The sequence below is a fragment of the Fopius arisanus genome, unplaced genomic scaffold, assembly GCF_000806365.1.
Source record: "Fopius arisanus strain USDA-PBARC FA_bdor unplaced genomic scaffold, ASM80636v1 scaffold00041, whole genome shotgun sequence".
Taxonomy (NCBI): Eukaryota; Metazoa; Arthropoda; class Insecta; order Hymenoptera; family Braconidae; genus Fopius; species Fopius arisanus.
In genome coordinates this window covers 566,588-594,426 of record NW_011887780.1, presented here as the reverse complement: position 1 = coordinate 594,426, position 27,839 = coordinate 566,588, and the positions used below count along the sequence as shown (strand labels likewise).

Here is a 27,839-nt window from a genome sequence, read left to right as displayed (position 1 = left end):
AAGCAAAAGTACTGAAAAAGTTGTCTAAAATGTGAAAACGGGTGAAATTTTAAAGTCTGGGGTGACGGTGAATTACAAGACTACCTGCCGATGCCAACTTTTGACTCTTTCGACTTTGGAACTTGACTGGATGCAGAAAAAGGTACGAAATAGCACATGAGAAGACTCCGGGTGCCGGTGTTTCGAGCCCCAGCGTATCTTATCTAAACTTACCATCGGCACGATCCCTCACTGTGGTCTCGACTCGCTTTTTCTCTTCAGATGACTCTCCAATGCACTCCTGATCCTCAGACCTGGGCTTCTGCTGCTGCTCAGTACCAGAGTTAAGTTCTTCTTCATTCTCCCTCTTTACCTTTTTCGCTCACAGCCTTTTGGCTACCCTTCGAGGTGTTGGGAGTTGTAGTTGGACGGCAAGTATTCTCCAGGTAACCGAGATCCAACAGATTATTCTCTGGAGGATATATACACACGCGTAAAGACGAATTAGTCACGATGAATAGCGTTTTACCTTCACTCTAGACAAAACATGTCAATGAAAATGCATTTTCAATATTATTATCTAAATTATGCTCTCCACTATTTCATTTTTACTCCAATACCTCTCGTTTAAATATTCAAAAATTGCATTTGTTTATTTATATTCTCTGGGGCAATATGGAAATTGATTTTAAACATTTTTGCATGTTTGAACAAATATATAAATAAATAGATAAATGAAGTATTTAGGAATTCACGTATTCCACAATAACTTGAAAGTGGATAATTAACTAAATATTATTGAAAAATAAAGATTCTACAGAAAATTTATGGCACTTTCTCGTTTTTTTTAAATCTCAATTCCTTTCACTTGAAATTTTTAGTGTTAATAATTTTCCAACAGTACATCCCACTGAGAAATAAAAATTTCTTTCCCGAATATATTACTTCTCACCAGTAAATCTGCAGAAATACTTCCATAACACATGCCAATGCCAAATATATTGTCTCACGGTTATACAATAAACAATAATACAATTAACAAAATTTTTTTCCCACTGTCCGCCAATTTAACCTAAAAAAATGTCCATATTACCCAGAACTTGTCTAGATAAATGATTTTTCAAATTGGAGTCACGAAAATGTGTCGATTAATTCCAATTGTCCGTGAATTTGAGGTGTTCTACAGCCATATATAACCAAAATAAAGTTTTATTCATATTTCTGGAGAACTTACACTGAGATTGACGTGAAAAAAATCCAAAGTCTCTACTAAACATGTAAAAACAATCCCAAAACTGTAGAGAAAATTAATGAAAAAGATGGCACCACCCAAAATGGCGTGATCTATGAAATAATGGCGGGACGACGAAAAAAAAAAAAAAATTTCCCACCAAAAATTTTCCAAAGGCTATACATGTACGTGGAACATCCCTCACGAAGAATTGTTGCTTAACAAATGAAAAACTATTGAAATAACACAGGTAAGATGATTTTTTTGCTGTTTACTCACAAATTTCTTCACGCTCGACATGAATAATGACGGCAGAACGCTTCAGCAAGTCATCGAGTCTTTGTTCCCTGTTTATTCTGCACCTCTCGAAGTCGAAAGAGAGAAAAAAAAAGATCAACTGAAAATTGATTCATCCCCGGTTCACTGCACGGCTGTTGCAATTTGTTTCTTTTGAGAAATACCCGCCTCTTTTCCCTCACTCCCTCTTTCACCGAGAATCACTTTTATCTGACCTTCCCTGAGCACCGTGGCTAATCGACGAAAAGGTAATGAAAGACTCTCCGGTATTTTTATGTCTTAATTAACTCAATCATTCGGCCACAATTAACGTTGATCCTAGTGTGGATAATTCGGGTGATTTCGCTTGGTTATATTCGATTAGCATTATTTCCCTGTGCAAGTACGAGAGAAAAATTCTGGAATTCACATCTCGACGTAAAAAATTCTCTAGGGATTTTCTTCAGAATGACCTCTACAAAAAAATTCCCTTCTGGTAAGAAAACTGTAAATCTAGACGAAATAGCAATCATTTACGTAAAAGACCTCCATTTTTTTCGTTCTATTGTCGTGATAATCATAATCATTCGATTAACATTATTTCCTTGTGCCAGTGCGAGAGAAAAATTGCGGAATTCATATCTTCTCGGTGTAAAAATCCTCTGGGGAATTGCCGCAAGATGAGCTCTGGAAAAAAATTCTCTTCTGGTAAGAAAACTATAAATCTAGACGAAATTACAATGATTTACGTAAAACACCTCAATTTTTTCTTTCTATTTTCGTGAGAATGATAATTATTGTTTAAATGCTGAAAATATTTTGTATTTCCGTGGGTAAATGATCCGTGTCTGTAATTCTCACTTTTTCTTCCGTTTTCGGGATAATTCGTCGCTTATTTTCGTATTGAAGGGTTATACTGGGTACTCATTTCAAAGCTCATTAAATAAACTTCAAAGAAATATGTAAATTATTAAATGAAAAAATGTTAATTCAAATAAAATCCGTAAAACCCTCCATTACCCCGCAAATACTCCGAGAATTCAATTATCATATCCACGATAAGAATTAAAAAAAAAATGCGTAATATCAATTTTTGTAATCACAATCAAACGATCACTCCCGCGACACAAATATCAGACAAAAATCGACCCAAAAATTATAATTCTCTTGAAATCCAAACAAAAACTTTCTAAACCCGCGATTCCGCCTCGAAATAATCCGAAGAGATCCATTCGGAAGCCACAAAGCCGACGAATTACCATAAAATTCCCATGTTCCTGGGCGAAAAATCGTGTAGCAATTAGTGTCTGAAAAATTTTTCCAAAAATCATCAATAATTGGTAAATTAGCATACCAACGGTGGCCGGGACAAAAGGCAAGATATTTCATCCCCTCGGTGGAAAAACAGGTAAAAGAAAAAATAAATGGAAGAAGAAAAGCCTGAGGAAGAGGCAGGAGAGACTGACAGAGGCAATCATCTCGTTTCTTGTAGCGTGGAGGCATCGACAAAGGATCGAAGTGGCGCTAATTACACCTGGGGCACCAACCGTAGTAACCCAACGGCCACTGTAGCGAATCGTTGCCGAGGTGGTGAGGGCACTGGGCACTGGTTCCACTCTCCAGACCAACGAGATTATCAGCTACTCGTGGGACCAGGATTCCACGTGATTTTAACGGTTTTCTCGGTTATATAAACAACACGAGTATAAACACACGTCGGGGTCACCGTGAAAATCGATACTTGTCATTTTCCTCGAGGTGACAATGACGAAATTATTGCGTGTCCATTTTTTATTGCTACTGGGTAAATAAACATCAGCTGTGACTGATGGGAGACCACCTGCTATTCAATCGTTTTCTAATCAATGTTTTGACGGTTGATCTGTCAATTTTTGAGGTTTTAAAAGAACTATTTTTTTCTTCAGAACAGAAAATTTAGTAATATCATTTTTTTAATTCAATTGAAACAAAATATTTTGACAATGGGGGAACAGGAACGTTTTTGATCGCTCATATCTTGCGATCGACAGAGCGAAATTCTACGATTCCTATTTCATTTTGAAGTTCTTTTTTTGAGCTTTGAAATGAAAAAAAAATCGTTCGATTCTGACCTGCGGTTTTCGAGTTATTGATCATTGAAAAAAATCTATTTTATCCCACTCTCCCCTAAGCAGTTCAATTTTCAAGAAGAAAACTAGAATTTCAATTTAATTAACGAAACAATTAATTCCTTGAACATTCAGATAATTACTTTTCTGAATTACCAATTGATTGACAATTTATAGATTTTTATAGCCATAAATTTTCCCCGAGGACTTCCCAATCCAATCGATTCGCAAAAAATCGTGCGACAAAAGATGAAGAGTTTTAATTAGAACGAAATAAAAAATCGTTATCAAGAGGTCATTTCCACGGAGCAAAGAATACCCCAGAAATTTTCAGTAAAAATAATTATTTCCCGAAGAATTTATTCATAACATCTATTACCAAAACATCATCAATTTCACCTTCATTCCCTCAATATTGACGAAGCAAAACTAATAGAAGACTCGAAAATCCTCAATGGAATTTCCCAGTTGATCACTAATTTGTCCTGTTCATCACGATCTCTATCAAATTTCAAGCTCAATATCTCACGACTCTCGCCCTGAAATTCCTCTTCTTAATTCCCCACTGCTATCTCTCGAAAAGAATTCCCAAAAATGAGGATAAATAGACAGTCCCATAATTCCACTTTATACCCAGGTGGACACCGACGACCCAAGATAACCAGTTTCCCACCTAAAATCAGTTTCTCACTTGAAAACACCGGAATCGGCTATTTTTTATCCTCTTTCCCAGAATTTAACCGTTGATTTGTCCCCAGTTGAATGATAGATTTTCCATCTCTCTTTCTTCCCGGGGGAGATAAATGAGGGATCGATATAAGAAGAGAATTATCTTGAGAATTAAATAAAGAGGGGGAGTTTTGAGGGCTGGGGTCGTTGGACAAGAATTACCTTCGGCTTGGATCTTAACGAGCTTTTTTCCCAGTGGTCATCTTGGAGGCTCACGCATGCTCTTCTTGTGGCTTTTACTGGCCTCGGTAAAATTGAGGGCTTCCACCTGCCCCAGCAACTCCATTCCCACTCGTGTACCTCTGGAATTTCCAGGGTACAAACGTCTTCATTCGTTTGAAATAGGCGCAGCTTTTGGAATTGACCTCTCAATTTTTATCCTCACTTTCTCGTAGTTATTTGTTTGAGTACACGGGATACAAATCTCATGGGGGAATTTGCACTGGGATGAATTCGGTGTGGCTAATCGATCTTTACGCGGTGGTCTCCATTGTCGGTTGGACATCAATGGCTCTTCCTTGCGGACCTTTTCAGACGGATAATAAACGCGCTTTTGGGGATTGTGTGAATTCAACGGGTGACAGTTTTCGCCCAGAGGTGTGGCCGCTTTGTAGAGAAATTCGTGTTCCTTTTGCAGGTTTAGATTTTGAGATTATCAGCTCATTTGAGGACCGCCAGCAATTTATAGGCAAATACTATACCCAAAAATAATCAATTTGTGCAGATTTTTTATGTAGGATTTAATGAAATGTATTTATTTATTTCCAGAAATTTGTATTAATTACGTTTCAGTAATTTCCAGAATTTTTCAATTGTTTGAAATTCATTGTCTCGTGGTTACGAACAAAATAATTGGAGACAGTAATCGCTAATAGAAAATTCTGAAAATTCACGAATTACCGGAATTAATACAAATTAATTTAATAATTAAAAAAAAAAGATATGAAAGGAGCCGCTCGCACAAAATTTTCAACATTGCAGTTTCAAAAATCCAAACGCTTCATTCTGGCATACATAAAAAAATCTCTTAAACCTCCAACCCGAGCCCTGAGAAAACAATTCCCCAGAAGAAGGTCAGGGCCCTAGTTTTTCACACTCCAGTCCGCGCCAATTACACTGTGAATAATTGAATGTTTGGCCGAACCTTCATCGTAATTACCCTCAAAAAAAAAAAAACAAATCCCCGAGTCATAATCTCCCTCTCATACCGAAGACATTCAGTCATCGAAACATTGAAAATAAAAAAATATTAAACCATCCAGTCCTCGTAATTTATTAATATTCCAGAGCTTTGAAGACTGCCTAATTTTCATAAAACCATATATCACTGGCGGCCCGACAAACCGAACTTACGTATTCCCAGATATTTTTATGTTATTTTTAATACGCACCTCGTGAATTGTGAATAATCTGAGATTTTTTTATTCCAGAGAAGATCGCGGTGAGAGATGTAGTCTTTTCCACGAAAATTACGTGTCCCTGGACCGATGTGCAGTCATCCGAGGCCCCCTGAAGGCTTCAAGAAGCTTGACTTCTTTAATGAAGACATCTTCGGCGGAAGAGGCGAAAAGAATAAAGAATGAGAAACGTGGAAAGGTATAGCCATTGGAATGATCCCTGGATGTTACAATGGTCCCAGGCCATTGTTGGCAGAGTTATAACATCCAACGACACCCATGGACATGGCATTCAGCAAATAATAGCGCGGTTGGTTTGGATTCTTTGTCCCAGTTTCTTACCCTCGAAAAATCGGTAAAATGAGAGAGGACGTGATCTATGAAGGCCTCTTTAGATGGATCTGCCTCGCCTCTTTATGCCTGGACCCATTTCCTCCCATGGAAATCCTCGGAACTTGGAACCAAATCCGTGCAAAAGGATTTCATGGAATATTTTCAATGTAGTTTGTTGATTTTTATTCATGATTCGTTTGTGTACTCCACGAGATTTAGGAAATAGTAAACATCCATGTCATGTTTGAATTTTTTTTTTTTTCAGGATTTCTGGTTGTGGATTTTTTATTCATCTCAATTAGACATCATCATCAGGAAATAGTGGAATCGTCTAGGGCTGATGGATTTCTTGATGACTTCTTCTCTGGAGATAAGACAGAGTAATTCGTGATGAGTGAGTAGTAGAAAATTCTTCGTTAAAGAATTTAGTAAGCGAAAATAGGAGATCAATTTAGGAGGTGTACATTAATTTATCACCAGTTGAATTTCACTTTTCAAGCTGGTGTTACTTTTTCATCTTCACCATCTCCCATAATCTCTCCTCCAATTTCGTGCCATTAGTCTGTGTATTTTTCTATCTTCTCTAATGAATATAATGAATGGTGTGATTTTCAACACAATTTCGTTCTCCGAACTTTCAAATTGGTAATAAAAGGTGGCAACTGGTGTATCTTACCAGGAGCTTTGGCCTCACTAGTCTGGAATCTTCTTAATCCTCAGAAACACGGTTTACCAGCCTCACCGAGTTTCTGGACAATTTATTCTGTGACATGTGATACATAAAACGGCGAAACCTCACGCTCGCATGACTCCAAAAGGTACCTGACCAAAAGGTACCAAAACCATCACAAAGCGGACACCCACTTACTGTCAGTCCACTGGTTCTTTCAAAGATCAGAGAATTCATACCCCACCTCCATTCATCATCTCCGTGGAAATTAAAAAACACGGGAAAGCCCGGTGAATATTATTGCGTGTAGTTTTAAATAGGTGGGGAAATGTATGAAAAAAATCTGGGGCTTTTCGATGGCGTTCGCGCGTGTCAATCCTTCCAGGGATTAGCGGCTGCTTTTCTGAATGAGAAACAAGCATTTGGGGCCCGTCGGGGTGTCCCAAAAACACCAGGGGGTTGCGCCCTTGGGGACGAGAACGAGAAATTCGAGAGCTGGCACTGAGATTTTTTTTTTTCCTTGACAGAAACATTTTTTTTCTCATACCCGACGCAATTCATCAATTCACGCAATTCTATTGTGCGTTTTTTTTTCGTTTTAAAAATTATTTTGGACATCAGTCTATCGATTTCTCCATCTTCTCAGTTTATTCATGCTTCGAGGGGTGATTATCGCCGGTAATTATTCATCCGCAAGTAGTACGACCCGATGGAAAATTCGGGCCCATTTTTTCTGTCCTGACGGACTCAAAATAATTAAAGACGGTAATCCATCAAACGAACCGCGAACAAGCGGTCCGACCGAAAATATCGTGAAAGTCCGAAATGAAAATATCAATGGCCCCCGAAATTTGAGTGGCAAAATGTGGCCCAGAATTGCGAAATAACGGGCCCACAACGTTGGATTCGTCCCTGACGTATCGCGTTAGCCCAATCGTCGATTCCCTCTTTCTCAGACTCGTGTCTCAATCTGAACGCTCTCATCATGTTTTAATTTCACGGTTGGGACTCTCTCCAGCCTCATGGACCGCTTCCCCTACTCTACCCCCACCGCCAGTCGCGGGCCCCGAGGCATGGCCCCACCCACTGCTCTCCCCCACCACTTGTACGCCGGGATTCAGGCCCCGAGGAGAGTGGGGAGGTGATGCGTGGAAGGAAGATGGAGTCAGCGGACTGTTGATGGAGGAATGTGGACAGCATACGCATGGTAAACACGGGTTTATAACGCGTGTTGTGAGAGAGATATTCGTGGGTCTAGGAGATACTTCGATTACTTCTTTAGGCACCTGTGCCTCTAGGATACGTGACGGGGGGATTGAGTCTGATTTCTTCGGGCATATGAATGAATAATTCAGGCCCCCTTTCCAATTAAAAATTGTCGGACCTGCAGCGAATTTATTTAGCTCTCGGGGACTTGATTAACGCGAAATGCTCCTTCGGGGGGTATTTCTCGGTGTCGAATCGATGATTTTTATTTGGGACCAGACGTTCCATTATTTTGGGCCCTACTGAGGCGATCGAGTGGGGAATTAATCGAAGAGAGTTGCCGTTTTGGTTACGGAAAATTTTGGGCCTTGGGGCCCTCTAGCGGTGGTGAAGGTTAAGGATTTTTGGAAATTCATGGGAGCGGCTTGACTTTCGAGGGGGAATGGGGAAATCGACCTTTACGTTCGGTGGAAACTGTGAATTCTGGTTTTCTTCACCGGATATCGCAGCTGAAATTCTCTACTTTAACAACTGTTGATGAAATTCATTGTCTCCTTGAATTTACAGATATTTTTGATATTCGAATCGCGCTTGCGTTTAATATCCGTGCATCAAGTCAACAATTGCATAAATCTGAATAAATACTAGGAATTACTCCTATAAAAATAGTGACACGACTTACGTAATTTTTTTAAACTTCGAAAGAAAGATAGAATAAAAGAAGAATTAAATTAATCAAAAGAATAAAATCGCAAGTCTATCGACACAAATTATCCAATTAGTTATTAGACAATAGGTTGAAATGAGTAATTAGCTCGTTAATTTATTTGATTCTAATGAGTAGATGAAAACTTATTTTCATCTATCAATTAAATTCAATCTTTTTTTGGACTGATGGAGAGGTCCGCTACTCAGAACTCACAAAAATTGATTTTTTTAAATCGTTATAAACAATTTCTCAGTCTCTCACAATCTCACCTGCAGCATTCCCCTAGATTTATATTTAGAGGTCATCATATACCTATAGAACACACGTGTCGGACTTTGACTTCGATATGGAGTCGAATTACGAGGAGCAATGATTCAAAAATTTTCCCAAATGCACCATAAATTTTCATCTCAAGATAAAATTCATATCAACCCTTAACAATTGAGCATTACTATTAATTATATGATTATTTATAAATACGAATCGATTAAAACCCGATCGATAGATTCAAAAATCGGGCGCGTCAATCCACCCCGCGATACTGAATAAATAAATAAATAAATAAATAAATAAATAAGTAAATAAAAAACGCTAAAAAAATACCTCGGCATAATTGTTATTTTTTTGTTAGTTGCACTCTCTTCAATAAGTCGCACGTTTCGGTCATTCAATGAATTTCATTATTTTCCATTTTTCCCATGAGTTTGACTTCCATATTGTCCCAGTCTCTCCTAATCTAATCATATAAATTATTTTTAAGAACTCCAAACAAACTGCACATGCACGAGATGCATGAGACCCATGAGACGGAGTAAAGAACAAGCTCGATCAGCTGATTTCGATCAATGGAACAGCCATGACAGTTCAACAGGCACCTCCGGTGAACTTCGCGAAGTATCGGGACTAGTGGCGGGGGTACACGATTGACTTCGAAATCGAGAGAGTGGAGGGAAGTGCCGAGGACACCCGAAGGCCCCCGAATCGTCAGCTGCAGTTTGTAATTCTGAGGATTGTGTTCACAGTCACTGATTATTCCTATTTGATTTCAATCTGATAGCTCGAACTAACCAAAGAATTTTCCTCGACTCTGATTCGACTCAGGACAGTCATGGCATATCCCGAAGATCCACGAGAACTCTCTCTCCCCATTTTCATCGTATTTTTATCCACCAGTGTTTGTGTTTGACTCAAGACAGTGGGGGAACGTGAAAAAAAAAAACATCAAACAGCTGAAACACCCGTTACTGCAGTTTCAGTCGTCACTCATTTCAATTTTTATTCCCATCATATATATTATGATTTGGATTGTTGGATCGGGCGGGACACGTGTCGATGATGTGAGATATTTGGGACTGAATTTTGTTTAATCGGGGGTAATGGAGGAGTGAGGTTAATTGTGGATGGATGAGAAACGAGGAATTTGGAGGATTCGAGTGGATCAAGAACAAAGGATAAGATTTTGGTTTCTAGGGGTGACTGGATTTTTTTAGACCATGTCTTGGCTGTTTTGCTTTCCCTGGCCTGAGGGGATCAAGAAGAGAGCATGCAGGTACCTTTTGCAGCGGTATCTAGGACAATTTTTGGAGGAGAAACTCACACTCGATCAGTTGACTGTTGATTTGTATAATGGCACGGGAAGGGTTACCAATGTCAGCCTTGATGTTCAGGTGAGTTCCTTGAATTTGTTAATCAACATTCAGGAATTTTATAATTATCACAGGCAATACCAATTGCCAATTATCCAACATTTTTTCCATTATTCTATTATTTCTTCTCCGTAATCAGCTGTTCTGTCAAGGATGTTATTGTTTTTATTACGAAGACTACTTGTTCGCTGATAATTTTTTAGTGTTCTCATACTATTTTTTCTATTGGTATTTTATCCATTCACAACCATTTTTTCGTGAGGACTCAACAATTTGTGGATTGGAGTCACGTTGTTTTTTGTTCTTGATCAGTATTTTCTCTTGATTTTAATTGTTAAAGGGAAATATTCGTGAGGGGATGATGATTTATTTGTCTGGACGATTTTTGAGACGTAGAAACAATTTATTTGTGTCACTGGAATAATTAAAAAATTTCCATATTGTGGTTTTTCATAATTATTATTTTTTGCTGTCAAGATTTTTTAAAACTATTTCTATTATTATAATAATCATCCTATTTTTAAATGACAACATGAATTAATTGATATCAATGATTTGTTAATTAAGAAATATTCTCCGGGACAAAACGACATTTTATGTCAGTCAGGATAATTAGAATTTCGAACAATGGAAATTGTTCATTAATTATTTTCTTTGTTCTCTTCAATTATGTAAATTCGGCATGACGACGAGAATATATTAATCGTGATAGCGAGGTATTTACTTACGATTTAATTTCGACGTAATAACAATTTTTGATTTTACGCAATTAGTCTCTTACATTTGAAAATGTAATTTCGCTGCCTTCATATTGTAATTTACACCTGATGACATGTCACATGCCAATAATGACAGTTGATTTTTTTCTTCAAGACCTACTGAGCCAAATGACCCGACAAAAGACTCGTTGAACTTTCATATCAATTTCTCAGGCCCTCAACGAAATGGGAGAGCAGCACCACTTGCCTCTGGAGTTCGTGGACGGTTGTATATCAGAGATGTCCCTGAGTATACCCTGGTCAGCTCTCCTGAGTGAAGCCAGCTACGTCGAGGTGAAGGGTCTCCGGCTGACTGTACAACCTCGCCAGAGGACAGAGACTGGCACCTCGATGTTCGAGTCGATGTGGAGTTCCATGACATCCAGCATGCAGCTGGCCCAGGAATGCCTGCAACAGGATGCTAACAGTGCAGAGAATTCACAACCCCTGGAAGGGGTCGAGTTGTTCGCTCAGACTATAGACTCAAGTAAATTTTCACCCCGAAGATCTATTCCCTGCAATTATTTCAATCACCAATTATTAATAATTCAAATATTCCTGAATTCTCTAATTTCTCTGATTCCTCATTTCCCTTTTCTTAATTATTCAGAACAATTAAATGATTTAATTATCCCCTTTCAGTACTCTCCCGAGTAAAAGTGAGATTCCTGGATACTGTGATACGTCTGGAGCACGTGCCCCTGGAGTCGTCGACAGGAGTAGCACTAGAGATGTGCATAAGAAACCTAGAATATTCGGATGAGGCAGGTTCAGATCCATCGACGCTCACCCCCGACCCAAACCAGCCCTCAAAGGGGTACATTGTCTCTGCCTTCACCACAAAACGTTTTTACCTTGAGGGAGTGACTTTCCACATCGACGAGTTCCCATCACGAGCTCGAACCTTCTCCAGGAGTGTAATGACAACCTCGAGATGCTCGACCCCAGACAATTTTTCATCCGCTCAAATATCACCCTCGATGCACACACCCCCAGAGAAGAGCCTAATCAACAACTTGAGCCCCTCGAGTCCCATAATCTGTGCTAAACTCACAGGAAGACAGGAGATCCGCCTGAAATTGAAACAAGGAGAGGGTGTCTCTGGGCCAAAAGTGGAGCTGGAGGTCACCCTGGGATCTTTCATAAGTTTTCTGAGTCCTAGACAACTGCACGTCCTCCTGGAGCTCTGCCATGGGCTCGCCTCCCCAGACCTAGAGGACATGTCGAACGTCGCACCTCGTCCTTGTGTGGAACAACCCATGGCAGGGGCTGATTTCTCCAGGGTCGAGCGAGAGTTGATACGCCAGCTGAAACCGATCCCAGGGGTGAAGCCTGCAGATCTAAGGAATACCCAGTGCTGGTCGACTGCCTCTCTCGAGGACTCTGACAACGAGGAGGAGTTCCTCCCCATGAAACTCCCAGGGATGTCTGATTCAGTCTCCACAAATGCAGTCAGCATGTCCGAGAGCACCATGAGTACCAGCTCGAAGAGTTCTGTAAACGTTTCGCGTCCCCACAAGCACAGGACGAACGCCGAGACAGATCCCAGTGCTGAGACGTCTCAATTTCACGTTCGAGTATCATCGATAGCTATCGTCCTCCTCCACGAGGACATTCTCACCCTGGGGATTGAGTCCAGGGGCCTGACCAGTGCCAGCATCGAGCAGATGAGGACGACGTCAGAGAACTTCTTCGAGAGTTTAGGAATCTTCGCTGCAGACTATGGGAACAAGAACTTTGAGAGAGCTTCGACGATGTTCCTGAAGGCCTGTGATTTGAGTCACGTGAGAGTGCTAGCAGCTCCCCTGGTCATCGAGGGTTCGGAGAAGACGACGTCGCAGGCCTCGGCCATCAGTGCAAGCCTCACCCTGGCGAGTCTTGAATTGATAGAGTGCCTCATAGACTCGAATAAATCTAATGACAATCATAATGTCGAGTTTGTCGAGCTTCTCACCTTCTCCAGGGCAGAGCCCCAGGGCTTCTCCAATACTACAAACTTCAGGATGAGATTTAAGTACTCCGAGAAGGCCGTGCGTCACGCTCAGATGACGAAATTCGCGCATCCCAGGACAGAAATTGAGATAACACTGGAGCCCTGTAGATGTGAATTAGACGTAACGATCGTCGACAGGATTTCAGCTGTCCTCAATCCCCAACCCATCTGCATCAGCAATCCTCCAACACGTGCTAGAGACATGTGGAACCAGCAGACGATGTTCTATCAGGCTGTTGAGAGCCCCATAATCTCGGACTCCAGAACAGACATCACGGTTTCATCTTCGAAGATGACAATTAAACTGAGATTTCCTGTTCCTGATTTGCGACCTCTCCATGACATGAGCAGAGCTCCCTGGTGGACACGATCTGTCAGACCTGACTTCATCACTCTCACCCTGTACAACGCACAAGTGCACACCTCGATGGAGAGCAAGAGCCATCACCTGACGAGGCACGAGATCCAGTGCAAAGATCTTCTGGTTACTTACACAGAAATTGATTCAGACACACCGATAGAGATAGGAAGGAGTCAAGTCGACGAGAACACTGATGGCTCACTCCAGCATAATGATAACCAGTTCGGCTGGCCCAGGATCGTGATAACCCTCTTTCCCCAGCACCTGGGTGGCCCCCTGGAGGACTCTTCGGAGGAGGAGCCCAACTCGAGCTTCGACGAGGCCCTAAATCCCCCCAGGCATCAACCATCTCCCTTCAGCTCCAAGAGAGTTATCCACGAGTCCGACACACCCCACTCAGAATCTGAATCATTCAATATGGATGAGGAACGGAGGGAGGGAGAGGAGCTCGTGATACCGGGTAATCGCCAGGAGATGCTGGAGTTCATCGAGGAGGGCACCCACGGCTCTAAACTACAGATTGAGATAACTCTGCCCTGTTTATCAGTTCAAATTCCCTCTAAACATCTATACGAGCAGCTGTACAATAGAATTAACACTGATATCTTTTTGTGGGAGCCATCAGCACCACGACCAGCTCATCAACCCGAGCCCAATGTCGGCCTAGACCTGGCATCTGCATTATTCCAGGAGTCTATTTACCCAAAATTCAGTATGTGCAAGAGTGGAATTCATTGTGACTCCGATGTCGATTCAGATGAGGATGGGGTGTACCACTCGACGGACAAAAGCTTTCAGAATATGGGAAAATCACCCAAGAGTGGACAGACGAAGATGTCCCTGACGTTGAATATACCTCAGGGTTTACTGAGTATGTACACACCAGTTCGTGACGGATCGTCGAATGTGATACCAGGACAGCAGGGGGAGTTGATCCTCAGGGTGGAGGATGCAACGATATTCTGTGTGAATTCTTACAAAGGTGATTCCAATCTCGGGTACGTCTGCACGATGGTGAAGACAGTGGGGCTGAATCACTGTGGACTCATCACAATTCCCTCCCAGACACCTCCACTGAGATCCATCAACAGTGTGATACCTAGACACTGTCAGCCATTGATTTATAGAAGCAGGGAGGGCACTGATCAGCTAGAGAAGGACATGCTGACTGTGGCTGTGAGAATTCAGGCTGCCCACCAGACACACCACATCAAAACCTTCAGAGTGGCTGTTGGCATCAGGAATGCCACCCTCAGGCACAGAATGTGCACCTCCCAAACATCCTGGTTCTCTCAGTTCATGGATTGTCTCGATGTTGTAGATCATCCTGTCGCTGGGTACTCACCACCTGGAGTACTCACTGAACTCCATCTTCATCTGTGGAATTGCGCTGTTGATTACAGACCTGTGTACCTGCCAATGAGGTCCATGCTGACGTTGGGGAGCTTCAATGTGTCCTCGAACATCGCTGCCAAGACCAATACGTCGACCTTGAGATTCATTGCTGAGGATATTGCTCTGTTTATCTCGGAGAAGCTGGGGAATAACGTGGACTTGAGGAGGGATTACGTTTGTGTTATGGATTTGGGCCTTTTTGAATTGTCGTTGAGGTTGAACGAGAAGATGTGTGGCGGTGGTCCCAGGGTGGATCTCCGGGCGAGCAATAATGTCCTGCACATCAGAACCTGTGCAGACTCAGGACGAGCCCTCACACAATTGCTCACGTACTTTGCAAATGACGGGGACATGGCACCGAACACAGTCTCTACCGAAAGCATCGCAGTGCCGTCCTCTGGGGATGAGGAGAGTCTCCTGGGTGACGACAGCATAAACACCCTAAGCAAGAGCCAAGAGGAACGAGTGAATAGCCTGATGGAGGAGGCAATGGAGGACACAGTCAAGGGTTCTCCATCACTCGAGAAGAAAGAGCCAAAATCCGAGTCCAAGGTCGAGGTATTTTTCTTCCCAGACGAGTCCCATCCGGTTCTCTCCTCAGAGATGATCAACGACGGTTGCACTGGTCTTAAGCACTCGGACTCAGACCCTGACGAGGACTTCTGCATTCTCGGAGAAGAGGCTGGAGCTGGAATAATGCCCAGGCACGGGGTCCCAGAGGTTCGCTGGCTATCCCAGGACTATATCAAAGTCGTGGACAGTCACTTCTCAATTCCACTGGGAAAGACAGACCTGCTGAAGGCCCCCAAGTCCTTTCCCCCAGCGATCCTGAGGTACACGTTATGCGAGATGACTCTTATCTGGCACATGTACGGTGGAAAGGACTTTGGCAAGCCCCAGCCATCGAAAAAACACGTCACCATCGACGACTCCCATCACAAGGAGTGCCTCGCACTGGGCAGAAGCGGATCTGCTGTCGTTGGATTCAGCAAAATGTCACCGAATGAAATAAAATTTGGCTCAGCCCCCAATTCCCCCAGAAAATCTAAATCCCAGTCCAGTGATTGGTGGACAGTGGGGGGTCCCGAACGTCAGCACGACGTCCTCATGGAGCTCCAGCTCAACAAAGTACGTTTCCAGCACGAATCATACCCAGAGAATACCCCTGAGGCCTCGAGGCAGGTCCTCCTGGTCAGTGGAATCGAAATAAGGGACAGGCTGGCATCATCCCATATCAATAAATTTTTGTATCAGTACAGCAGCGAAGCCAGACCCAGACAGACACACGCCAATATGTTTGCTCTCAAGGCTGTCCACGTGAGACCTGATCCAAAATTAAATGCTCAGGAGTGCTGCCTGAAACTCAGTCTTCTGCCACTTCGCTTGAACATCGATCAGGACAGTCTTCTCTTTCTCATTGATTTTTTTACTGAACTAGCTGGTAGCCCCAAGGCCACACCGGAGACGATCAATGGCCCAGGGAATACTACGTCATCACCAGGATCAAAACAAGGAACTCCAACTCATCATCCACCAGTGATGAGTGTTAATGATGGAGAGGGTGAGGTAGCGGAGGATGAAGTGGTCAAGGAAGCAGACTTTGTGGATCAGAATCTCATGATTCTCCTGGAGGACGAGTTGATGATCAAAGAGAGCAAGCAGAAAGTGAAGAAATCGAGAGGATGTCAGGAGGACTCTAAGCCAATTTATTTCAGGAGTGTTATCTTTGCACCTGAGGTGTTTGTGAGGCTTGATTATCATGGAAAGAGAGTGGATCTTACTCATGGGCCCATGGCTGGACTGCTGATGGGCCTTGGTCAGCTCAATTGCTCGGAGCTGAGGCTCAAGAGGTTGACTTATAGGCATGGACTCCTGGGGTTTGAGAAGCTCATGGCTTATCTGCTTTCTGAGTGGCTGCAGGATATCAAGAAGAATCAGCTGCCCAGTTTGCTGGGGGGTGTGGGACCCATGCACTCGTTGGTCCAGCTGTTTCAGGGGATCAGGGATCTCTTCTGGATGCCCATCGAGCAGTATCAGAAGGATGGGAGAATTGTCAGGGGCCTGCAGAGGGGGGCCAATAGCTTTACCACTTCCACCGCCATGGCTGCACTCGAATTGACGTCCCGGCTTGTCCATGCTATTCAGAGCACTGCCGAGACTGCTTATGACATGGTCAGTCCTGGGCCCAGTGTCACGAGGAAGAGAAAGGGACAGAAGGGCAGGAGGAAACGATATAGCCAGCCACTCGATATCAGGGAGGGCATGGCCAATGCTTATATGCTAGTCAAAGAGGTAATTAAAGACTTTTAATTATATCTTGAAAATTGTATTCGAATGGTACGGGGATACGTCGTGAATCATTTTAAATAATTTCGAAAAATTTCTTATAAAATCCATAATATCCTGATAATATTCTCATAAATACTTATGTATTTAATTTTCATGTACAAACTCATTAGATATATTGTCCAGAATAACAAAGAATAATTGGAAATGATAGAAAATGGAAATCTTGTAAATTTATATCGATACTGAAGTGACTAGAGTCAATTATATGGAAAGAAAAATTGATTTTCACGTGTGATGATTATTTTCAGGGACTGGGTGAAACAGCGAATCAACTGGTGCAAGTAGCAAGTGAGGAGCACCAGCAGAAAGGCGTATCTGGAGCTGTTGGTGGTGTTTTGAGACAAATTCCCCCAACAGTTGTGAAACCGATAATACTAGCCACCGAGGCGACTAGTAATGTCCTGGGGGGAATGAAATCACAATTGGTGCCAGATGCGAGGCATGAAGCAGCTCAGAAGTGGCGACAGGATCCTCGGGACGTCAATTAGGGCGAGCAACTTTTTTTTTATTCGCATAAAACGAAACAATTAATCGATCACTCGAATCGCGCAAAGAATGGGATTTAACTCAATGTCAATTTTATTTTCTATTCGAGATGGGAGGCGATAGATTTAATGCCAATATCCAACGAATTCGATTTTTTGCGTGAATGCCATAAATTAGTTTCGTTAATTAGAGTAAGGTGTGGTGCCAGGGGAGAATTCGCCCACAAACTTCTGAGGTAAGTGCAGTGATTGAATTTTTTGGGATACGTTGAACGATGGAGATGATTTATATTTGTAGAGTTTAATGGAGATGAATGATACAGCTGTAATGTATATATTATCATCACTCGTAAGTATTTTTGTTCTAACGATGTTTTTTATCAGTGATATATATGTAATGAGACAATTTTTTTTATTAATAAACGTATGCGCAGTTCAATCAAAAATTGTCACGGAATCTCGGTTAAATTGCGTCATATTCTGGGAGTTTTCCAGAAATATTTTATCTAACTTTTGTTTATTAATTTTTGCAGAATTTTAGAGTTTTACATCTCAATATCTGTCTCAAAATTTCTCGTTTTTCAATCATTTCCATATTTTGATTCTCAGTAATTCGATTCCAAATAATTCTTCAATTCAAAGAGGTTAAGCCAACACGTCTAATATTAAATTTCAATATCATAGGCACGAAACACAAGAAAAATGACGGAATCGTCAGAACTTCTTTTCCAATTACAATATTTACAAGAATTTAAGTTTACAAATTATTTAATTCGTTCTGTTGCTCTCAATTTCTTCGAATGGAATAAAATTCTTTCTTTAAATTCAATTATATATCTGCAAGAAAAGCAAATAAAAATTTAATCTACAGAATCCCGCGGTTTGAATCCTGTGCCGGACGGTGGCGCCATCTGCGCGCGACTTTCTAAGTTCTCCACAAGATGGCGGATGTAGAGCATAAATGGCCGCCATAGCAACGCGTATTTGCGGTCGAGGTGTTATCAATCGCGATATCAACAATCAGAGTGTTAAAACGCCTTCCTGACCCTCTGTCCATCACCCTGGGCCGTTCCTCCTCGATTTTCATCTGACAAAACAATAAAAACCATCCATAATCAACAATGCAGACGATTCAAGAGGACATGAGAACTTGCCAAGAAACATTCGAATTTGATGGTGAAGGGGAGGAAGGCGGAGAACCACTGGAATTCCCTCCAAAATTTGGGTACCAGTACAAAGATCTTCAGGATGTGGAGAAGGCTCTCGGCCTTATACGATTATCCTGGCCGGAAGTGGAACTCGAGGACGAGAGGCTGGCATCTCTGCCACCCAGTTATCAAACAACAACTGAGAAGGAAAAACTTCTACTCTGGCATGCGGAAAACTTCCGCAAACAATTCCACACCATCTACAGGGACCGACGACCCCTCCTCCTCGTCTGTGATAACGAGTGCGGCATTCAGGTACCCACCCCCTTTATGATGATTAATGATGTGATTGAACTTGAACTCGTTGAGTTGGGAAAATGGGGAACTATGCCTTCGGTAAACACGGCTTTATCGCTTGAATCTGAGGATTTAGGGGAAAGTTAACTTGACCTTTTTTATGGGGAATTTAATTTCCTACAAAAAACGTTCTATGAACTTTTCGTCTTTTGTTGATGGCCGTGGAGATAATTAGCAATGAATGAGGTGGGGGTATTGCGGAAAGAGACATCTGATTTATTCATGTCCTGTTGTAAATGTGGATTTATCTCGGGTGTCAAAGGATTTAGACGAAAGTTTACTCGACCTTTTTTATGGGGATTTTAATTTCCTAGAAAAAACGTCTTATGAGTTTTTTAGCTCGTGTTGATGGTTGAGGATATTTGATTTATTCATGTCCTGTGGTAAATGTGGATTTATCTCGGGTCTCAAAGGGTTGGGGGAAAGTTTACTCGAATTTTTTTGTGGCGAATTTATTGCCGCAGAAAAGTCTTGAGTCTATTTCAAGAGATAATTGGTCTTGATTGGAATGGAGGTGTAACAAACTAGATGGTGAAAAATGAGTTTTGATAATTTTTCAAGTCTCTCTTTAATCTCTTCGATATCACGAGAAAGTCATGAAAATCCTTGGACATTGTTTCGTAATCCAATTTGTACGGGAGATAAGTTCACCATTAATAAAAAAAGACTCCTCCATTCATGAAATTCTTCCTAATTGATTGCGTGATTATCTCGAAATGGAGGGGTTCATAGCAATGTCAAGAATTTTCGGCCGTAGAGAATGAAATTCCCCACTCATTACCCCGATAACTCCTCAATTACAAAATTACCCCAACGAGAGTGAGAATCATACAAAAGTGAATAGGAAAAGGAGTACAGGAAAAAAAAAGTAAACCAGAATTTAAATTTCATTTTTTTAATATCTCATATTCAATAAATGTTCAATTAAATAATCTTCAATGACTTTCACATCGTACAAAGGCATATTCGTATAAAAATTGTGGGTTAAACCAAAGGGAAATCTAAAATGAACCGAAATAAACTCCAATTTCTATTCTACTGCATCGAATCCAGAAAAAAAAAACAAAATGAACAAAATAACTGAGGATTGACAGGAATGTTTGAAATATAATAATATCATTGCGACTCAATCCTTCCGATTTTTCATTAACACACGATAAATTTAACTGCAGTTCATGAAAATTTCATCTATTACACTCAAACATCTGAAACATTCCCACTAATTCATCTCTTCTAAATGATAAAAATAAACTTCACTATACATTTATCCATACATGCCTTTATATGTAACTACATTGTGTTATGCGCATCGTTTTGTCATTTACTAATTATCTAACATCGTCGTCAACTCCTGGAGCTCACTCAATGAATTTTCACGAGTGCAGTTATGTTTTTATGTACAAGCCATCCAGAATGGCACTTATCGCTTTGGTTTTAATATCAATCATAAATTATATCTATTCATTTAAACTCTCAAATTCTCTCCTACACCAGGTACTTGTCACCTGGTTATTCTCTCGATTCTCCAGTAAACTCCAAAAAATCATTTATTCAACACTTTAATTCATTTTAATTCGGAAAATTGCTTTGGAGACTCGATTAATAACCGTGTGACGAGGGGCCCAGAGTATAAAATAATCTCGACGTCGATATTCACTTTGATACAGTTATCATATTAAACTTTGTTCTATCTAAAAAATTTTCAAAGCCCATCACACAAACGCATCGATACATTATTTACACAAAATATTATTTTCCCTTGCGAACAACAATTTACATTTTCAAGTAGAATTAATTCGGCGTTTAAGCGTTGAGTGACGTCGAGGGTCGAAGTTTCAATTAACTTATGACGTTCATTATGAACTAATTACATTGGTTTTTGTTTCAATTTGTTTTTTTTTCTTTTTTTTCATTATTTTCTCTGGTTTTCTTTTCTAGAAATTTGTATCGACGAATATAAAACCGAGTACGCTGTCATATCCACAGCTTCACACGTGGCTGGGCTGCGCCAAATTCGTCAGCGATCATCTAGCCTACGAACCGCTGAGCAAACCCCTGGCACTGGTGAGTGACCCATCATGGGTTTTTATTATCTCGGGGCAAAATTTCTCATTCTCTTTACTCTAAATTACAAGTGCAGCGTCATTATATCGCTCGTAACACGATAACTATCGGTACCATTGAAAAATATCAGAGGAATTATTTGTCGAGAATTTCATAATCTACATGAAATCCCAATGATATTTTCGTCAAGCGTCGATAGGTCTCGCGATATTTTCTAAAATCCCCCACACGCTCATTCCTCTCTAAAAAATCGAGAAAACCTGCGAACTATTATATACCGTCAACAATCGGACTCTGAAAAATCTAACAACAATAATGCGCTGCAAAAAATCCCTCGAAATCTGAGAAATTCCCCATTTAATTAGCGAAATGACAAATTGAGATCAAACATTTAAACTCGCAAATATCGATTTATCCCCAAAACTATTGATTTTCCGTGAAAAACCCAAGAGATCTTTTCAATGAAAAATGAAATCGGCTATAAAAAAGTCCCTCGAAGTATTTCCCTGAAACGATCAGCTTTCGAGTTAAATCAATAATAAACGAAAATCGTCGATTTATTCGAATTGACCACTTCGCAACAGATTTATCGATAAACCCAATTGATTGACAAGGTCCTCCCCCCGCCCCTGAAGAACTTCTGTAATCCCCGTAAACTACTGATATGAAGCTTTGGACCGGTAATCGACCCCTCAGGTCCCTCACTCGACATTTGGTATTATAATCTTATATACAACTGTCTTGACTCTCCCAAATAACTCCCATCACAGCTTACATTCTACTCTCCTCGATGGCAGTTGTCTTCTTTCTGTGTGTCTTGAGAGTATCAATGAGATACTTAAGCTGAATGATCTTGGATCTGCATACAGCAGGATCACTCCGTTTCTCAAGCCACCGAATAAATTGCTCACCATGCTCAATAGCTTCCTCGCTGCTCATCTCCTTCTCCTCGATTCTATCCTCACCCCGATTGAAGCAGTGTCGTAAATTTTCGTTATTGTTATTATTATTACACAAGACATTATCGAGATGTGCACGTGTCTTGGTTGGTGATTTTTTGGCAGCATTTGGTGATGCACCAGATGGACCAGATGCACCAGAGGGTGCTGATGCACCAGTAGATGGTGCTGGTAGGGCTGTTGGTCCGTGAAATAGTGTGTACCACTCCCAGAACCAGCAGGCATCCTGTAGATTTTTACTGACACTGACTGATGCTGTTTGTGGTCCAAGTAGTTCTTTCTGCTGTTGTAGCCATCCCCAGAGAGCTTCGTCCTTCTCTTTGTTAGCTTTTCTCTGCTCTCGTTGCTGCTGGAGCTGTTGCTCTCGTGTCAGCTGTGGCTGTGGTGATTGTTGTGGTGGTTGTGGCTGTTGTGGCTGATGCGATTGCTGTTGGGGCAGTGGTAGTGACAGTGGCAGTGGCTGATGCTGCTGTGACTGCACTTGCTGCTGCTGTTGTACCTCATTTGTCATATCCCTTGTACCACTCTCATTGATATTCCTTGGTGATGCTGGAAGTGGTGTGTGGGGTGCCTCAGCAGCTGGTGGAAGGCTCTTTCTGTATGACTTAACAGCCTCCATGTGAGCTGGTGCAATAGCCGATGTACTGTGCCTCTTCGTAGCACTAGCATCTCTTCTCGTGTACTGCAGCCCATTCTCCACTAAACCCACTGCATTGTGAACAGCATTGTGGGGTAAAACTGGCATGTTGAGGAGACCTTTGCCGAGGGGATTGGCAGCTGACAGTAAACCCAATTGTCCGAGATGACCTAGCATCAGGGCGCTGTTCTCTGGCCTCATACCCGCCATTGTCGTCATCAAATTGGCAAAGTACTCCATTCTTGATGCCTCACTCATTCTTGCATCGTTTTCCGAATTTTCACTTGAGTATGATGAACCAGCTGCATCAATTTTTACCCTCTTTACCACTGGTCCCTCCTCCTCGCTTGAGTGATTATTCAAATTGAGGGGTTGATTTGCACCCGATGATGACGCGGGTGAGTGTGCCTCGCTGTCTGGTGTCGATGAATTTCTTGCCATACCCCGAATTTTTTGCTCGGATTTACACCAACCCCTCAGTGTTGACTCCGGTACACCGATATCACGGGCAACTGATGCTTTACTCTCACCCTCGTGGACACGCTGTATCGCCTCCATCTTCTCCGATGCCGATAGGGCACGCAGGGGACGCTTCCCAGGTCGAGCCGATTCACCTCTCATTTTAACGATTTTTAGTCTTTTTCGGGGTAATTAATAGATTTACACGCACTTTATTGTTTCAATCAACCGGTGGAGGCGCCGGTTAAAGAGGTTGAGCGCCGTTGGAATAGCACATGCGCTCCGGTGTAATAAAGTGTTAGTTTTTTTTTTTTCTTCTCTCTTTTTTATGAATGAAACAACTCCCACCAGTTGGCACAGAGTTCTCACCCGACTCTTGTTGTTCTCGATGCGCGGGAAAATAAATTACACTAGTTCCAGTTGACCGTCGAAAATTATTTTTATTTATTTTGTTCACTTAACCCACGACTTCGAATCACACTGCGGCTTCACTGATTAACTATCACTCGATGATAAGATTGACTATTTTGCTTATTTTTTTTTCGCTCACTTCCCTTTTTTTCTCCCTGGGTTTTGCGTCTCTTGGTGGTGAAATAAATGAGAAAACGAAAAAAATAATAATAATTGATTAAAACGACGGATTATCTTTGGCACTGGTTAATCACGATAAAATCCGCAAGGTCCAAGTCACATCGCAACGTGAAATTGAGTATCCAAAAATCCTTGGGGTTTAACCACTCACTCGAAAACAAATGAAATTCCAGGTATACTGAGACGATGTATTTTCGGTTACCGGTTTATTGCCGGACGGTGTATATTGTAACCTTGCGGTTGTTCAAAGTGAACTGAAACTCCAAGAGGCGAACTGGTGACTCTTATAGCCCTCCCTTCTCACTGCTTTCGGCACGTAAACGTGTCCAATCCCCCACTCCACTTATTTCCTCTCCCCTCAGTACCCCACCCCTTTTTGTATTCCCCTCTTGTACTGGGACGTATCGGCAAATCACTCGGCCAATCGCCCCAACTCCTCCCCCCTCCACCCACTGGGTCCGTTTTATTTCGGAATAGCCAGTGAAAAATTGAATACCTCGTGCCACCGATTATCAATCCAATAGATCCGCAAATTCTCCCTCCGATCTATTTTCTCTCTCTATCTCTGATTTTTCTATTTCTTCTCTATTCCGCTGTTGCCGTTGTTTTTTTATTTTATTTTTCCCTGAATTCAACTGGTCCTGCAACGTCCTCCGTATTGTTTCTTCAGATCAAATATTCTCCGTTTTATCTCTCTAATTTTCCCTCGTGTCGCCGAGTGGTTGTTTGTGACTTTTTTTTTTTAGTCTCTGGGGTTTAGGCGATTTTATTTTATTTTTTCTTTATCGTACGTGGAGACGAGAGATTAGAAGTTCACGCGACGAATCGCGACGCTCAACTGTGGCCGAGGGACGCCAGCTTTCCGCGGACTCGCGACGCCGCTCGCCGCCTCGTTCCTCTGGGGGGGCAGAAGGGGGGAGTAGAGGGAGAGGGGGCATCAGGAGGGGGTAAAAGAGGGGATTTCACTGGTCTTGTCGTCGTCATCGACTCCGAGGGGTCTCTGTCTCGCTGCCGTGGTTGCCTCGTTTGATGCCTCTCGTGCGTCCGAACTGGCCTCACCCCATCCCCCTCTTCAACAACTCCCCTCTGGGGCTTTGGGCTCTACGTGTTTATTCTCCCTCTCTGTCGTTTCCCGTCGCGTTCTAACCCCTCGTTTGTGCAACGCCGTCGACTCGAATCCATCTCCCCCCTCTGGACTCCCCCCTCGCGGCTACCACCCACCCCCCCTCTGTCCTCTCCCCCTGTTTCTCTTACACAACCGCGAGTCCGAGGAACCGACGTATGTCTCGACGCCAATCATTCCTTTTTTTTTTTCATTTTCATTTTATTTTGTTTATGGTTTTTTTTTTTAAGGGGGTGGGGGGCCCTTTCTGAGGGTTTGGGATATTTCTTGGAGGGGAGGGAGATGGGATTGTGCTGATGAGGTTGATTAATACGAGGGCGACAGAGGGATTGAGAGAGTGATGATCTTGGGGGAGGGAATGCTCGGGGTGAGACTTTTGGGGGAGGGAAAATTGATTTGTTTTGGGAGGGCAATTTTTTTATATTTTTGATGGGAGTGACTCGGCGAGGGTCTTGGCAGAATCTAGGGCAATTTTTGGGGGTTGGGAGAATGGAGAGGAAATTGGGGTGGGTTTCGAGGGTTGGAGAAATTTTGGGAGATTTTTTTTATGCAGAATTCTCGTTTTTTTCTTTCAATGAGAATTTTTTATTTTCATATTTAGTTCTATCGATTAAATAAGATTCAATTTTTTCATTCAGCTATTCCGTGAAAATTATGTAAAATCAGGAGTATCCGGGAAAATTGAAAATTCAGGTGATTCTGATATTGAATTTTTGTCTTCCACTGAAAACTCATGAATTAATTTGAATTGCCGTCAGCTATTCCCCAAATTTTCGTGAAAATTTAAACAACATTATCTTAGAAGCAAAAAAATATTTCTGATTCGAGAAGCCAATGTTTTCCGTGATAATCCACTATGTACTATTTTCACTACATATTTATTTACATTGAAAATGGAAGACAAGAATTTTTTTCGAAGTCGTTCTGAAATTTTTCCCCGGACTGTCAAGTGGCATTCACTAAAGCCGTCAAAGTTATTGACACCAATAGCGAGATGACAACTAATAAATAATAACAATGAAGTTGAAGTATTATGGGAACAATTGGTGGATGGGGCTATTGAATCCGTGCGAATTTTCAATAGAATATTACGAGTTTCCAGGTAAATCGAGGAGACTAGTCTAATTTATTTGAGGCGACGGCTGGAGTTCATTGAGAGAAAGAGTTTGGAGATTTTATTTCAATGGTCATTGTATAATGTAACCCCTGGTGCACGTGCTTTGGTCTCTGTCTCTCTTTTTTTTTTCTTTCTCTTTTATTTTCTTTTTGTTACCTCCCCTCCTTCCTGGGAGGGTGGAAGCCGGATAAACGGTGCTTTAAAAATGGATTGCCGAGTTGACTATATACCACTCGTAAAATGTTTTGAATGAATAAAAAGAGAGGAAATAAATACGGAGTAATGAGAGATGTTTTGCGTTTTGTGGGGGATACTGGGGTAATTTTTTACTTCCGGTCTGGGGTGTGATTAAATCGCAGGTGGGGAGGGAAGTCATTGATGAACAATTGTTTTGGTGTTGTTTTTTTCTTTTGATTTTTAACTTTTATCAGTGGACAGAGGGAAAATCGGAATTAAAACAATTTATTATTATTTATGGAACAGTACAATTTCGAGGGATTTATCGCGGATGGTGGGATTCAGTGGATTATTGTTATTAATTTGTAGTTATTTGCACGGAAGAGTTATTTAATTTTTTATCCGCTCTCTTCGGTGGAGAAAATGAGAATTATTAAGAGAAAATTCGTTTTCATGATTTTTATTAATCACTAGAATAGCGGGCCATTTTCTTTGATTATTCGAATTGTTGTTGCGTCGTTGGTAAATAAATAATTTCAATTTTTTCGTTAACGAATCGGTGAACACATGAATATTTTTATAATTTGAGAGTAATTCCCTTTCATTTTTAATCTATCGATTTCCACGATGCAATAAACAAACAGAATATCATAAAAAAATTACTCTCCATCAATTATTATTAATTACGAAAATTGCTCAGTCCTTTCGGTTTATTCTCTCAATATTTTCCCCTTCAAAAACTAATTCAATTCAATAGTTTTTGAATTTCAATCTCCAGATAAACCCCAAAAATTAACAATTAAAAAATCATTCCCCATCAACAATCATCGATTTTCAAAATCATTGATTATTTCGATTTATTCAATTATCCATGGTTTCTAAAAAGTGAAAATGAATGGGTGAAAGTGAATTCACGATACAATTCCAATGTATTTCTTGCGAGTGAGTAACCACAATACTCTAGTCCAATGATCCATTCACTGTTTCCGTTATCTCATTCATATCTCGAAGAACCGTTTCGAACGATACGTTGGGTTGGATGGGGTGGGGAGTGAGGTGGTGGTGGGTGGTGGGGTACGGAGGGAGAGATGATGGTGGGAAAGAGGGGAGTTGGGTGGAAAAGGGTCGGAGGGAATAGCAGAGAGGCAGAATGAGAAGTAACTCGATACGTTACTGGGTTACTTCCGAATTGAACTCTTGTTGTATGTCTTTCTCCAACATTCACAGCTAGATTTCTCTCATCTCTTTCCTCTTCTGCTCCATTTCAGTCCTTTCCTTTTTCATCTTGTTTCAACCTTCGGAGTTACGGCTTGCGCTATTCCTCGCAGTCGATCTTATTCGTTTTCTCTGGTGGGGAGCTTTATACTTTCAAGATCAAGGTCTTGCGAGTTTTATGAGTTGTGGAATGTTGGAGTTGGAGAAGTTGGAGAATTCGCTCGATAGGGATGAGAGATTTCCACTGTTTTATTTTATTACTGGGATTTTTTTTTTTTCGTTTAGTACTGACAGTTGGGATGATTGTTATTAACAATTGGAATAATCCATTGTGATTATTATATTTCTCGCGTAATCACCTCGATCA

The 27,839-nt window shown here is 41.4% G+C and overlaps 3 protein-coding genes across 6 annotated transcripts in view; 2 read left to right on the top strand and 1 right to left on the bottom strand.

Annotated features, from left to right (window-relative positions):
* ci (cubitus interruptus) overlaps positions 1 to 300 on the bottom strand; it is a 57,454-nt gene extending 57,154 nt beyond the window's left edge. For all 3 annotated transcript variants that reach the window (XM_011305165.1, XM_011305167.1, XM_011305168.1), the window contains exon 1: positions 214 to 300. The gene's annotated coding sequence lies outside the window, so the exon portion shown is untranslated. The remainder of the gene's footprint in view (positions 1 to 213) is intronic.
* Positions 301 to 9,653: 9,353 nt separating this feature from the next.
* On the top strand, positions 9,654 to 18,071 carry Atg2 (Autophagy-related 2). The gene is made up of 4 exons (XM_011305161.1): positions 9,654 to 10,305; positions 11,217 to 11,529; positions 11,685 to 17,083; positions 17,389 to 18,071. Exons 1-4 carry the CDS (start codon positions 10,132 to 10,134, stop codon positions 17,626 to 17,628), a joined length of 6,126 nt encoding a protein of 2,041 aa, XP_011303463.1. The 5' UTR covers positions 9,654 to 10,131; the 3' UTR covers positions 17,629 to 18,071.
* A 653-nt stretch (positions 18,072 to 18,724) lies between these two features.
* Positions 18,725 to 27,839, top strand: part of lobo (lost boys) — a 49,463-nt gene continuing 40,348 nt past the window's right edge. For both annotated transcript variants that reach the window (XR_892189.1, XM_011305162.1), the window contains exons 1-2: positions 18,725 to 19,088; positions 21,069 to 21,194. Coding sequence is in view for 1 of the 2 variants with exons in the window: in XM_011305162.1 (XP_011303464.1) it covers positions 18,747 to 19,088; positions 21,069 to 21,194 (468 nt within the window). In the remaining variant the exon portion in view is untranslated. The remainder of the gene's footprint in view (positions 19,089 to 21,068; positions 21,195 to 27,839) is intronic.